The sequence below is a fragment of the Choloepus didactylus genome, chromosome 5, assembly GCF_015220235.1.
Source record: "Choloepus didactylus isolate mChoDid1 chromosome 5, mChoDid1.pri, whole genome shotgun sequence".
In the NCBI taxonomy this organism is placed as follows: Eukaryota; Metazoa; Chordata; class Mammalia; order Pilosa; family Megalonychidae; genus Choloepus; species Choloepus didactylus.
Genome location: NC_051311.1, coordinates 93,673,594 through 93,689,128, shown reverse-complemented (window position 1 = coordinate 93,689,128; position 15,535 = coordinate 93,673,594). Strand labels below are relative to the sequence as shown.

General features: G+C 37.6%; 1 protein-coding gene across 1 annotated transcript in view; it reads left to right on the top strand.

Annotated features, from left to right (window-relative positions):
• MAGI2 (membrane associated guanylate kinase, WW and PDZ domain containing 2) overlaps positions 1-15,535 on the top strand; it is a 1,506,415-nt gene that overhangs the window by 1,323,937 nt on the left and 166,943 nt on the right. The window contains 1 exon segment of the mRNA XM_037836511.1: positions 9,010-9,051. Within this exon segment, the coding sequence (XP_037692439.1) occupies positions 9,010-9,051 (42 nt within the window).

Genomic DNA, 15,535 nt, shown 5'->3' with positions numbered 1-15,535 from the left:
CTATTCTGGAGAAAGTTCCGTGAGCACTAGAAAAGTATGTGTATCCTGGTGATTTGGGATGTAATGTCCTGTAGATGTCTGTTAAATCTAATTCATTTATCAGATTGTTTAGGTTTTCAGTTTCCTTATTGGTCTTCTGTCTGGTTGATCTATCTATAGGAGAGAGTGATGTGTTGAAGTCTCCCACAATTATTGTGGAAACATCAATTGCTTCCTTTAGTTTTGCCAATGTTTCTCTCATGTATTTTGTGGCACCTTGATTGGGTGCATAGACATTTACGATTGTTATTTCTTCTTGCTGAATTGCCCCTTTTATTAGTATGTAGTGGCCTTCTTTGTCTCTCAAAACATCCCTGCATTTGAAGTCTATTTTATCTGAGATTAATATTGCTACACCTGCTTTCTTTTGGCTGTAGCTTGCATGAAATATTTTTTTCCATCCTTTCACTTTCAATTTCTTTGTGTCCCTGTGTCTAAGATGAGTCTCTTGTATGCAACATATTGATGGTTCATTTGTTTTGATCCATTCTGCGAATCTATATCTTTTAATTGGGGAGTTTAATCCATTTACATTCAACGTTAAAACCGTGAAGGCATTTCTTGAATCGGCCATCTTATCCTTTGGATTATGTTTGCCATATTTTTCCCTCTCTCTATTAATATCCTTTATTGTACCCATACCGAATCTCTTTAGTACTGAACCTTTCTCCAAGTCTCTCTGTCCTGTCTTTGTTTCTCTGTCTGTAGGGCTCCCTTTAGTATCTCCAGTAGGGCAGGTCTCTTGTTAGCAAATTCTCTCAGCATTTCTTTGTCTGTGAAAAATTTAAGCTCTCCCTCAAATTTGAAGGAGAGCTTTGCTGGATAAAGTATTCTTGGCTGGAAATTCCTCTCTCTCAGAATTTTAAATATATCGTGCCATTGCCTTCTCGCCTCCATGGTGGCTGCTGAGTAGTCACTACTTAGTCTTATGCTGTTTCCTTTGTATGTGGTGAATTGCTTTTCTCTTGCTGCTTTCAGAACTTGCTCCTTCTCTTCTATGTTTGACAGTGTGATCAGTATATGTCTCGGAGTGGGTTTTTTTTGGATTTATTCTATTTGGAGTTCGCTGAGCATTTATGATTTGTGTATTTATGTTGTTTAGAAGATTTGGGAAGTTTTCCCCAACAATTTCTTTGAATACTCTTCCTAGACCTTTACCCTTTTCTTCCCCTTCTGGGACACCAATGAGTCTTATATTCGGACGCTTCATATTATCTATCATATCCCTGAGGTCCATTTCGAGTTTTTCAATTTTTTTCCCCATTCTTTCTTTTATGCTTTCATTTTCCATTCTGTCATCTTCCAGGTCACTGATTCGTTGTTCAACTTCCTCTAGTCTTGTACTATGAGTGTCCAGAATCTTTTTAATTTGGTCAACAGTTTCTTTAATTTCCATAAGATCATCCATTTTTTTTATTTAGTCTTGAAATGTCTTCTTTATGCTCTTCTAGGGTCTTCTTGATTTCCTTCATATCCCGTACTAGGGTCTCATTGTTCATCTTTAGTTCTTTGAGTAGCTGCTCTAGGTGTGTCTCTTCTGGTCTTTTGATTTGGGTGCTTGGGCTTGGGTTATCCATATCGTCTGGTTTTTTCATATGCTTTATAATTTTCTGTTGTTTTTGGCCTCGTGGCATTTGCTGTCCTTGATAGGGTTCTTTTAGGGTTTGTAGACCAGTTGAAGTCCTTATCTCTAATTTATCAGATCTACAGCTTCGTGGAGTACACTTTCTCTAACTAACCAGCAGGTGGCGTCCACGAGCCACCTGTTCTCCACAAGCCAGATCTCCCCTGCTTAGCCTTTTTGGTGAGTGGGGGAGTGAGTCTTGTGGGGCCCAATTGGTGTCCCAAGCTTGCGTGTGTAGTTGGTGTTGCCTGCCCTGTATGTGGGGCGTGTTTCTGGGCAGTCGGGGAGGGGGGGTGGCCCTAACAATCAAATCTCCCTGATGATCCTAGAGTTTTAAAGCTACTGCAATAGTCTAATCCTTCAGTTCAGTCCTGCCACAGTTTGTCTCTGCCACTGACCCACAAGTCTTTGGTATTGGCGTATGGCTCCTGAGACTTGCGAGTGGGCCCCTCTTCCAGGCTGTGCACCCCGGGTCCTCTGTTGAGGGATGACTGTGCTATGTCACAGGTGAGTGCCGTCCCCCCAGGGCAGTTCTGGGCTGCTGGGCTGTGTTGGGAGGCTCCCAGTCTGCTCAAATGATGGCTGAATGGGGCTCTGTTAATTCACACTGCTCCCCCTTCCCAGCTCTGGGACATTCAGCTGAGGTTGCAGGGAAGGCTAATGTCCACGCCCAGTTTTGTGGTGTGTGCCTGTTATTTGAAGCACTTCCGTCACACTGGGTTGTCTGGGGCAGCTCTGGGCTATGGGGCTGGCGATGGGCAGGAGTGTTTCCTGTCCACCAGGATGGTGGCTGTGAGCGGACACCCCCCTTTTCTTGGGAAGTTGTGTTGTTTAGTGAATTTTCTCAGCCACTGGATTATTGCCTTTTGTCTCAGAGCTCTCTTATTTCTGCTCTTGACTTGACGTGCCCAAATTTCAATTCTTTGAAGCTTTCTGTATTGAGCTTCTTAGAGTAATTGTTTTAGAAAAAGCAAAAAGGATTTAAAAAAAAAAAAAAAAAAAAAACGGCCCTCCTCAGAGATCTAATGGGTTATTGAAATGCTAATAGACAAAGCAACCAGGGCCATTAAGGAAAGGTGCCCTGGGCAGAGAGATCAGCCTTGCTTTGGGATTTGCATATGCGCCTCAAGGCCTGATCTCCGCCCTTCCCCTTTCTGTGTTCACCAGAACTCCAAAAATCCTCTGCTTTTACTTTGGAGCTTCTCGTGTTGTTTTCCTTCTATGCCCGTCTCCTCTCTGCTGGGCTGGCTGCTCTCAGAGTCTCTGGTGTCTGGCCTCAGTCTATCTATGGTTGGAGTTTGAATCAGTAGAATGAGTTTCCGATGAGAGCAGCCACTGCAATTCTCCCTTCTCCTTCCTGGAGCTGACAGCCCCTCCTCCCCCGGGACTGAGCCTGGCAGGGAGGGGCGCGGGTCCCCTGGCCGCAAAAACTTACAGATTTCGCTGATCTCAGCAGTTCCACGTTTTCATGAGTGTTGTATGAAGTATGCCCAAAGACAGATTGCTCTGTGGTGTCCAGTCCACGCAGTTCCTGGCTTTTTACCTACTTTCCTGGAGGAGTAACTAAAACATACAGCTCACCAGTCTGCCATCTTGCCCCGCCTCCTAGGTATCTTTTAATTTTCAAAGTCTCTTTAAAATCATTAGTCCTTGCTGGAGAGCTCTATGCAAAAAGAAATTTTTTCCCACTAATTGATTTTTACCTAAGCTTAAGCTTAAATACATAAAAGTAGAACCACATCTCAAAAAAAAATCCCCAAGGAAACTTTTCACCAATTGGGGCTTCTAGGTTTTGATTTAATTATTTAAGCACTGACCCTACATCTTTACCAGCAATCCTCAGAAAAAAAGCAATAATTCTCAATCTCTACCCTAGAGTTTTAGATAAACATCACTTTCTCTTTGTGTAGATGGCCTCTGTTGATAACCTTGCTTCTTGCTGTCCCCATTACTTGCAGTTTTAAAAGTCAGAAAGCAAGAGAAAATACTACCTTTGTGTTGTGGGACAGGCCATGCCATTTTTTTACTTCTCTCTTCTCTGCCTTTTTCCCATGACTCTCATGAAGGAAGGATTTGAATTTTCTCTACAGTCACAAGAGGAAGGACTTGAATGTTTATATGTTCTGTTCCTCGAGTTGGACTGTGTACACCCTTTCTATCCTTAAAAAAAAAAAAGATTTCTAAAACCCTCGCTACCATTCCCCTCTCCCATTTTCTCCTTCCATTCTTTTCATATACTGTACATCATTGCTTCCTTACTTCAACCACATATTTCTAATGATAGGAAGCTACTTTTAATGACCTAATTACTCTTAAGTCTATCTAGGGTAACCACACATCCTGGTTTGCCTAGGACAGTTCTGATCTGTCTTTTCTGGCATAAATATTAATAGTTCCCTTTCACTCTCAAAAACATCCTCATTTGAATGATAGATTACATAGTTTCCCTTTATTATATTATTTATAAAGGAATGGGCATCATTACTGTCCAAGAAAAGCATGTGTCTAAATATTCAGACCATGAGTAAAATGTATAATACCTACTCAGATACATAATTTCCTTTTTTTAAGTTAATTTATTTGACTGACTGAAATTCTATGTTGGTGAGTGAATTTTCTCCCATACATGTTTTATCCCTTAATTAAGGTAAAAACTTATATGTTGGCTTGTCTTAGAAGCCACATACCCAGTGAACTTCCCCCATTCCCGGAAAGTTGTCCAGATGTGCACATCTAGAGCATAGCAAACTGGGTAAGAAAAAATAGGTGATAAAGCGTAATGCATGTGAGTCCTATGACATGGAATTCTCATTCTTATCCCGGAGAGTAAGTCAGCTTCAACATTGCAGTAATCACAGAGCTGAAAAGTAGCTAATCTCATCTGTCTTCCTGCCCTTAAGGAAGATTACACTTACATAACTGCAAATAGATGACTATCCAGGCAAGGCAATAAAAACTGCTTCCCAAAGAAAATGAGTGTTACTTACTTTGGAATTTTGCAAGCTAAAGTTTTGGCCATTCTAATGAAACCTTGTTGATTTGGGAAGGAGAACCCTGTCCTGTCCTGTTGCTAATCTTTTCCTTAAACCAGAATTATTCTAAAGGTTTGTCTTACTATCCCCAATCATGGTCCATTTCTTGAGCATGCTCCCCCTTTGCAGCCTTGGAAGCTGGAGCAGACAATGAAAGCAGGAATGGACATGGAAGAGAAACCCTTGTCCCTTGAAACCCTTTCCTCATGGCTCTGTCCCTTAGTGTGAACCCAAGCTGAGTTATTACTGAAGTAGTCTAACCTTTTCCCTCTCACATTGAACACTGGTTATTATAAATAAGTAATTTATGAGGTACAACATGTCCACACTCCTTTGCAATAACACATCACTCAAACGTAGGATCATAAAAGTGTCAGGGATCCTTATGGTGTGATGTCCCTTATGGTATAACCTCTTTAGAACAGAAATTCCACTGGAATTTCTTCAAAAAGAACTCACACAATTTTTCTTTCCAGAAATTAGGAAGCATTAACCCAAAATAAGCAATGGGTATTGAAGCAAAGGTAGTCATTTAGAGGTAGCTACAGGCCAATTAAAGCCTATGCTGGAGGAGCAAACTGTTGTTTAAGTATTATACCTGAAATGAAATTATAATCTGTAGCAGATCAAAAATGAACAGTTGTATTTTTCAATTCTATGGCACTCATTCTGCCCTTTTGTTGTCCATTGTTCATTCTTGAATCCTTTCATTGTTCAGTATTGTAGTACAGAAGTAATTTATGGCTAATCACAAATGAATGGTTGTATTTCTAAGCTCTTGGTCTTTTTACTGCTCTTTTCCTTGTTCATTATTGAGCAATGGTTGTAGTTTGCACCCCCGTCCAGACTCACAGCAGAGAGATTTGGAGAGATGGGGTAGAATAAAACTATTATCCACCATGGCACACTGCTAGAGACTCTAAATGGAAATGGATGGTGAGAACTGCATCACACAAGGTAGTAGCTCTCCATAGCACCACAGAACCGACAGCCCCAAAGGCTGTGCAAGTCCTGCTTGAACCTTCCTGTCTCTAGTCTCCCTTGCCCAAGTAATTAAACACCTAATGCAGTCTAACTGGAGCTACTGATAGATTTGTGAAAGGTTTTGATAAATGTACAGACGCCCTAGCTGCAGTCAGCTATTACATGATCATGAAAGGACACTTTGCCTTCCTGGAGAAGATCCTCAGGCCCTGGCCTGATAATCCTCAGACATTGTGATGTCCAATGAATTTAATTAAAGTACCGCCCACAGATGTTATCTGGCACTCCAGAGAATTTTAGTGAAATATTAAAATAAGATGATATGTAAATATTGAGACTTGTACCATCCTAAAAGAAGAGTAGCAAAAAATATAATAACATATTATCATTTTAAATGTCCTAACTATACTATGAAGGTTAATTTTCTGTACCTTTATCCCATGAAGAAAACTTTACCTTTCAGCTGGAATCTCTAATATATTGCATTATGCATCACTTTGCAGATATATAGATTGATAAAGATCAGTAAATCCAGTTAAGCTGTTTGCCATTTTTAATACATAGATTTTAATTAATTTGGGGGTTTCTAATTTCAAAAATGGTATCTTTGGGGGGTTTTGTAAATAACTATGGAAACATATATTTCTAACATGTTCCTGCTAAGAGAGAAAAATACCATGATATGAACTAAGTAATAAAGATAGCACAATAAAAGTTGTGGTAGAGCAAAATAAAAGTTGTGGTAGAGCACACATTTTTTCCCATGCATTTTAGAAATTAGATCCAATCCAGCTTATAAATTTATTTCATTTAGTAGCTTAAAATTTAATGCTTCTAGAATTAGACAGGAGATAGAAGGGGGAAAAAATGTGAGCAGTTAAGTCTCAAATCACTCCTTGATTGAAAGTTATTTAGTATCTGAAAGCATTTTCTTGATAGCACAAGTTGACAATGTTACCCAGAGTACCTTCCTGAATAAATATGAGACCACCAGGGCTGCAGTAAACTGAGTTTAATTGCTAGATGGCAAGTAGGTCCTAGTAAAATTATGATAGTTTAAATGTCAGTTCTACAACTGATGGAGGTGTTCAGAGGAAGCAGTCTTCCATCCTGGATACAGGTCTATCTTTTTGATGACTGTTTCTCAACTCATAACCCTAAGCAGTCATACTAAAAATTGAGGTTTTTAAAAAATAACAATTTGGCTAGAAAACTAATTTGCCTCTACCATTAAAACATAGATTGCCTGGCAGGAATGATCATTCTGCCTGAAAGGAGAGGGGCTGGCTGTGCAGGGCACAGTGGGGAGCATGTGACAAGGACACAAGAGGTTGGTGGTGCTGGGCTTCATAGTCGCCCTCAGGAGGCTTCTATTTCATTTTTATTGTGGAATAGCATAGAACACTTTATATGAATAAAAAGGGTCAATAAGAAGGCAATCAGAATTTGGTCTTATTGTGATCTAAGAGTTTAATGATGAAAAGACCCATCTTTCCACAGTGCTTTATGTAGCACAATTATAGTATGATGTCATCTGCACATTCAAAATTCAAAATGCGGGAGTTCTATTGTACTTTATTCTCACTCTATGCCTTTTAAACCTAAGTCTCTTAAGTGGCATCCTCTTATAAATGCACTTGATAAGGACTATTAAAAATAATAGTCTAAATATTCTTCCAGGCTAAAAATAGTTTATATATTTAAGTCTTAAGCCAGGGGTGAGGGTGCCTGGCAGGAATATTTTACAGTTATTTAATATACAATACGAATTTCTGCTATGTGGAAGCTTAGTAACTTTTAGTTAATTTCCATCTAGAATCCTTGCATGACTCAAAAGCAAAGCATTGTAATAAAATCAATATTAAGTTTATCATAGAGGCAAAAATATTCTTCCACCCTCTCAGATAGAACTATCTCATATTAGCATAGCTCTTTTATCTTCTGGAGTATTTCCTGACCAGAAGTTTGTATTTCCTGACCAGAAGTTTGTATATATACATATGTCTTTTGCATATCTCATATTAAACCCAATTGTGCAATCTAGGGACTTCTATACTGACAGACTGTTAGGACATAGGGAGAATATCTGAAGATGTTAGAAAAAAATTATAGTATGGTCAGAAAAGGGCATAGTATTTATGCATAGTTAATACTAAAATAAAACAAAGGAAACAGCTTTATTGGAAAGTGCACTTAAGCTCTTACTAAGTTGGAAATAAAAAGGGCATTTGGATATAATAAGATTTTTTTTCAGAAAGGATCTCGAAGAGTTTCCTCTGAAAGAGTGTATCAGAATAGCGTAAGCAAGTCACTTAGCATCTCTGGGTCTTAATCTTGCCATGTGTAAAATGAAGGGCTTTGGGCAGATCTTCCAGTGCCCCTCCAGTTCTGGCATTCTATTAATTCCTCTATGACATTAAGACAGTTGATTTGGAAGGCAGAATGAAAATCAGTGTACAATTAAATTTTGTCATTTTCTACATGTTCAGTAGTTTTCAGACAAAGAAATAATGAAAGTCTGCATTTCTCAAACATATCTGTGTTGGGTAGTAGTGGAAGCATGTCAGGTGGACCCTTACCCTTGATCAGTTTTAATCCATGAGAGCAACATGCCTCCAAATACTTCTGAGAAACATTATGTAAATAGGTTTTTCTGATTCCTAGAAATCTAAATGTGGGACATTCCTGCATTTTAAAGGTATCTGGGTCTCAGATTCATGAATTTTTATGTTATAATGGTATAGATTACCTTATAATTCTCATAATGGATCTCTGTTGCTAAAATAAACCAATTTAACCGAATTACTTATACATATAGCTACTGACAAATTACATTTATATAATTTCAAATATCCAAATAATTGAAAGTATCAAAATATTTGGACTGGTACACATAAATAAATGCAATCATTGATTGAATTCTTTACTTTCATTTCAATGTTTTATGACACAATATCATAACATGATTTAAAAAGACCTATATTTGTATATACATTTTGGGATCTGGATTGACTTTTCTTTTAGCTAAGTATTCTTATAATGAGAATCCAAACTTAATAATGTCTTTTTAATATCTTTTTTTCCATCCTGATTTAAAATGATTTAGATTTTTATATTTTGGGTGCATGTGAAAGAAATGCATTTATGCGCGTACACAAATACATAAAGCAGGGTAAATCTGTCCCCAAACTGCCATGGATTTTAAAGAAAATAATCATAAAATATGAGCACAAGATGGGGAGTGGGGTTATAATAACACAAAGAAAGTAAAGGTAAATTTTCAAATGTCATAAATGAATTTCAATTTTAATTCCGCATTTTCCCATCCAGAACAAGTGCCACCCAGGACCAGCTTTCGAATGGATTCCTCTGGCAAGTATTCTTCAGTACTCACAGTTCTGTGAACAGACCGTCTTCCATTCTGTGTAACAAACCATCCTTCTGCGTAGCATCAGTTTACTAGTGCATAATCACTATTGCTAATTTTATTCACCTGCATAAGCATCTACTCAAGGTAGAGAGCAAGCTTCATCATGGTGAGCCTAAATGGCTGCCAAGGAAACAAACAAAATACCAAGGAATACAGTTATAAACATGATTTTTTTTCATAAAATGTTTTAATAAAAGACTAGATTAAAAGTCAGGTGTCAGAGATAGCTACCAGACTGACTAGATCTGTGCTGTCCAAGACAGTAGCCACTAGCCACATGTGACACTCGGATGCTCAAAATATGGCTACTCTGAATTAAGATGTGCTGTAAGGATAAAATTCACACTGCATTTAAAACATTTAATACAAAAAATATGTATATTAAAATTTTGTATTGATTAATGTTGAAATAATAGATTAGATATGTTGGGGTAATGAAAATATACTACTAAAATTGATTTCACCTGTTTTTTATTTTTTTAAATGTGACTGCTAGAAAATTGTAAATTTTATGTAGCATGCACTTTATTTATATTGGACAGCATTGGACTAGATAAATAGAAATGTGATGCTGGTGTATTTCAAGAGATTTGCAATTTAATCATTTCCAAAGAACTTATTAGAAATTTTGCTAATAGAGAATGAAATTATTTTCACATCAATAACAATTTAAATGTTTTTGAAACCATACCAATTACAAAATGCTCTATTTCAATAAAATTTTAAGATAGAATAAACTATCATAATTTCAAATTTAACAACTTTTAGTGATAACCAATTGATTTAATTGAAAGGAAAAAAAATTTGACCTAGCCATCCCAAAAAATATTTAACCAATTTTGATTCAAGCTAGAATATTTAACATTATTGTGGAAATAAAGGACGGAAAGGAAGATTTCTATTTTTTTTTTTTTTTTAACTCTTAGAATTAGTAATGGAAATGCTTTGAACAGCCATTTAGACCACTGGATTTTAAGCCAGAACACTGAAACAACTGCAGAAAAGAATGTTCCATAATAATAGCACTATTTCAGGTCTGTGTACTCACAGCACACATCTCTCGAGTGTTTCCATGATGACAGCTCATTATCCATCTCATCATGTTCTAACACCCCTTGGAGAATATGTGTGTTTGAAATCATTTCATCCTGTAAATTTCCATGTCATTTTTTGGATATATAGAAAATATGGAAGATACTTCTTAGCATTTTATCCTCAAATAATGTCAAATTTATTTGTTTAGCATGGTCTGAAAAATTTTAAAGCATGATTATTCTTATATACTGACCATAAAATCCTTATGATTTGAGAGACTATCTACTGTCCAGAGGGAAATGGGAACCTAATAATTACAGTTTCAAAATGAAAGCAGGATTCAATTTGGGCTTCTAAGTATCAGTGTACTGGCCATAGCAAGCACATTTCTCAAAAATCTCAGCTTCTGAATTTCGTTTATTTAAAAATAAAAGAAGAGCCACCCAATAACTTAGATTTCCTTGGTATGTTTGCAAAATGATATTTTTATATTTAAAAAATTATATTACTTATATAACAAAAGTTATAATATATTTTGAGTCTATTTTATTACTGTACATTACTATATGGTACAGGCTTTCAAGAAAAGAACCTATTCCAAATATTTTGTTAAATAGCCACACAAGTTATGAAAATACTCTCGGAAATCATGACCGTCTCCAAAATATATAGATCTCCTATATTTCTTACATTTATAAAATATCCTTTATCAAGTTATGTGTTATGATTTTTGACTCAGATAAATATATTCATCTCAATTACAAGATACGTTATTGACTTTAGCTACATGATATCCTTAGGTACAGAGGTAAAATTGATTGTAAGCAGTCCTGAGCAGTGTGTCTATGAAGCTAAGTGATGACCCCATGGTGGAATAGTGTTGTAGTTTATTGGGCCTAGTAGATTGCTGAGTGTCTTAAAACAATTAAATTCAACAGAGTGTGCACCATGAAATTCTGTAGATACACAGAGAGTAAGTATCTCAGCACTAAGGGAAGTAGTAAGCAAAACAAAAGATCTGTGGTTAGGGCCTTTGGATGGACAACTCCACCTGAAGACAAGAGCCAAGAATATGAAAACAAGAGCAGAATCACTTCCTGAAGGAGACATTGCCCTGTTTAAGAACAAAGGAAATCAGGGATTATAAAGGGTGCATCAACAGTATCAAATGTGGCAGAGAAATCAATCAGAATTTGATACCGGAGGAAAAAGAAAAAACCATTCAATTTGGCCATTAAAGTGTCATCACCAACCCTAAAGAGGTTCAGTAATGCTGAGAGAGCAGAAACCAGACTGACAGGGATGGAGTAATGAGTCAGAGACGAGGGCATGAAAGCTCCACTAAAAACTACTCTTTGAAGAGAGATGGAAGAGGAAGCAAGGGGGGTATTTAGGATGGGGAAATCTGACCTTATATGAAAGCTGAGGAAAAGAACCAAATAGAGAGTGGGGAAATGGCTTCCCATGATGACTAAAACGTGTCCAGCCACTTTCACATAAACAAAGGGGGAGGACATGGAAAAAGGTGAAGGGGACAGGATTCATTTAAGGCAAAAAATGTGTTAGCTATTTATCTGGGGATGTTAGATTCCTGTTTAACTCACCCCATATCTGGAGGACATGGTAATCCAGAAGCTGGGGACATGTTTAATAATCTTTGACTCCAGATTCCTTCTTTGTACTGCCTTTCCTGATCCCTTTACAACAAAAAGTCAAAGAAATTAATGTGTTTTCCAGCAGGAAAATTGAATAAATACATTCTCTGTGCCAAACCATGATAATAAGCCATGGCACTTACATGTTAATTAAAACATGGAAGGGAAGTCAAGTACCAAAATTTAATTGACATGTTTACAGCAGCATCTCATGTGCCAAATTAATCCATAAAAATGCTTTTCTTTGCATTTTTGAAGCTTGAATCCATCATAAAAATAATCAGTTCTGTTCAGTCACCCATCCTTTTCCCTAACACTGTGTACAAAGCCATGTCTTTCAAAAGCAAGACCAAGGATTCAGATAGCATGTGTACCCTTCCTGTGAAATAGGAATTGGCTTTTAAAATTCTGCTTTTCTTTGTTATGAGGAAGATGTCCTGATGCCTGACTGTGGTTACTATTTATTACTTTTAAGCATGTGAGCTTTTTCAATATTCCTGTGAGCTCAGAATAAATCAGGACTTACAAATTCCATTCCTGTAGCTTTCTCGAGTAGTCATGTCTAATGCCTTCATGGAGGAATATCATAAGATGCTTTGTTTCCTAGTGCCTGAGCATCCCGGGGCCCATCTCCTAAGGAAAAAGCAACGCTGGCCATGGCTGCCCATTGAACACTAATGTCCAAAAAGAGCTCTGTCTCCCCTTAGTCCATCTCTTCACAACCCATGCCTCCTCTCTAACCACACCAAGCAACCCTGCGTTTGCTCCTGACAATTCTGCAAAAAGAGCTGAGGGGGAAAAAGGAAGAAAAACAGAAAAAACATGGAAAGGGAATGAATGAGGAAGCAGGAAAGGAAAAAGGATGTCATTGGGGGCGTGCCTGAATGTCTTTCAAAGTGACTCAGGTCCTGCTCAGTGTCCACCAGGCCTTTCATCTAATAGCCTTTAGGTGCATAGTTTGCATAACAACAGGAGAGAGAGGATATTGATTAACTTCTGGTACTAGGGGGAGAGGAGTTGACCCTAGATTTCTTTGCTTTCACTTCGTGGGTTAACAGGGGAAGAGATAAAGCATGATACAATAATTGAAACATGCCACCTGGCCAGAAGAGCAGCTAGAAAAAATATCATAAACACCAGGATCTTTCAAGAGAGCTAACAACAGAGCAAGAAGGAAAAAAAGCCAAACAAAACAAGAAAACAGTAATGTCTTCTAGCTATGTGCATATAATTTTAGTCATCTTGTAAAGCCAGCCTGGGAATGGGGTTGGTACAAATCAAAGAAAAAATGTCTTCTAAGAGCTCTTGTTTTCCAAAAATAAAGTCCTGCTGCCTCAAGGCACAATCTATCATTTGAACTTTTTTTTTCCAGTTGACTATTTTTTAAAGCTTCCATGCCCTACAGCCTCTGATTCTGAATTCAAAATTAACAAACAACTAAAAAATAAATAACGTCTGCTAACACACTTCTCTAGTGGGTCTCTCTTTACCTTTCTATACTTGTTCACATTAAATGAAGCTGTCATCTCTGCCTCGAAGAATGGAAAGGTGAAGACGATTGACACATACTTCCCTATATTTGAAATTGGATGGGGCAGGGCAACAATCAGGGGATCAGGATTGTAATTGTCACCAAAATTCACAAAGAGGAGGGGGAGGAGGACAAATGCCCTTTGAAAATCTGTTCTTCAGAGTTAAGTACCGTTAACTGGCTAAAATCTAGATTTCTCTCATTAGAAAAGGAATCCTGAGCCCTTCATTAAGGAAAAACCTTCCCTTTCCCCCCCAGGAATCACAGTATTCTCTGACACAAGAAAATCTTGGCACATCTCAAAATCTCATTACTGGGATTGTCATTTCAGCATTTCCTTAGGAGAAAGGTTTTGCTTAACAGTTAAAATGGACTGCAGAGTAAACTCCTTCTGAGTTCCCCATGCGATGTGGATAGGTGCCACAGTCATTCGTGGAACAATTTTCCCACTTAAGTGTACTCACCAGCCATATAAAAGTGAGAAGAATGTTTCCAAGAGCAGAAAGAAAGTTCTTGTTAAACATGCTGGCTCAGCCATTTTCCGTGCCATTTTCGGTGTCTATCTGTACTTTTTATGTATGTGTGGTATAGAATCCTCCAAGCTTAAAGTGACCTAGGGAAGAGAAAGCTGTGAGAAGTTGTATCATAACCAACGTTCGGAGGCTTGAACAGTGACCAGGCCTTTTCTGTCATCTTCCCATCTCCCATTGTGGTTCTCCCTCCCTTAGGAAGACTACGGGTATCCATTTTAACTATGTCGGGCCGTTCCATCTGCCTCCGGACTCTGAGCACACACCCCAGTACGTGATTTCATATATGCTATTATAGACTCCAAAACAAACTGAGTTCAAAAGCCAGTTGTTTCTAATAGAGTGTAGGGTACAGTTTTTTATCTTCTCTTTTCCACCCAATTATAATTAATGATTTAACAGGAACTTATTTATTCTAACTTCTCCTATCTTTAAAATGCGACTGATTTTGCAACTCATAAAGGATGGCTCAAAGATGTGGAAGTTAATTGCTTTGTCTTCTTTGAAAAGTTTTATATTATTCACCAAATGGAAAATACCTTGATTATCTGGTCATGAAAGGGTGCAAATAGTCTTGGAGTCTTGCACAATATATACACATAAATATATACATGCTGATGTGCCTGATTTAGCTCTCTTTAAGACACATAATCTGCATTTGACCACATGTCAGAAGTGGATGGCTTGCCTTTCTTATATCACTGGGATTGCAACAGCCCAGGCTGCAGGGCAACAAGGCAGCCCAACATCACTCGACTAAGTACACCCTCTCACTTCAGCAGCCCTATCTTCTGTAGAGCTCACAGAACATTCACCTGGCCGTCAGAGAGAGGGGAGGGTCTTTCTCTCTGCTACTACTGCTATATATCCATGTGGCTCAGGCATAGCTTTTTGTCTCATGAGAATTTTCCTCTGAAATCCTAATTTCTAAAATCATCTGTTTAAGTGAGGAGAATTTTACTAAATACATATTCTATCAGTTCTAATACCTCCTTTGAAACCAGGAAGGCCCAGAGTTCAGTAAATGCTTCTTAAGCAAAGGATGGCACAAGAAACATTTCCCAAAGTTGCTTGTCATCTACTGACATCCTAACAGCGGGCATGAAAAGTATGCACAACCTAATCATGGTGAGGTGTTTTCCCCTGAGGAAAGTTCAAAAGCCCAGGGGCAGAAGGTAAGCATAAATTATATGCTCCTTTAAAAAGCCAAAATATTTCTTGTAGTATTAGTTTATTTATTCTAGCATTAAGAAAAATAAAAATGATATTGAGGAGAGTCTCCTAGCTTTATTTTTAAGCATGCTTCTGTTCTTTCAGCTGACTGCAGTGAAGTGTCTCACTTCTAATTTATATTGAGAGTACGCTAGTGGAATCAATGGTGAATTTACTAATGGCTTCCATATTACAAATGTTTGGGGGATAAGAGTTCATCTTAGACCCAGGTGAATTTCTATCTGTAAATTATTTTAAAAACCTGAAAGATTTTGGCGGAAGACAAAAGCTTGATTTAAACCCAATAGAAAAATGTTTAAATTCTACTTGTTTCTTCTTTTTACAATTTTAAGAGAAAATTTCATTAGGCATAAGTTTATACCCACTACCACCACGTCCATACACACACACACATTCACACAGTAAACTGGATGCATCAAATCATAAACAGCTATTGCTAAGT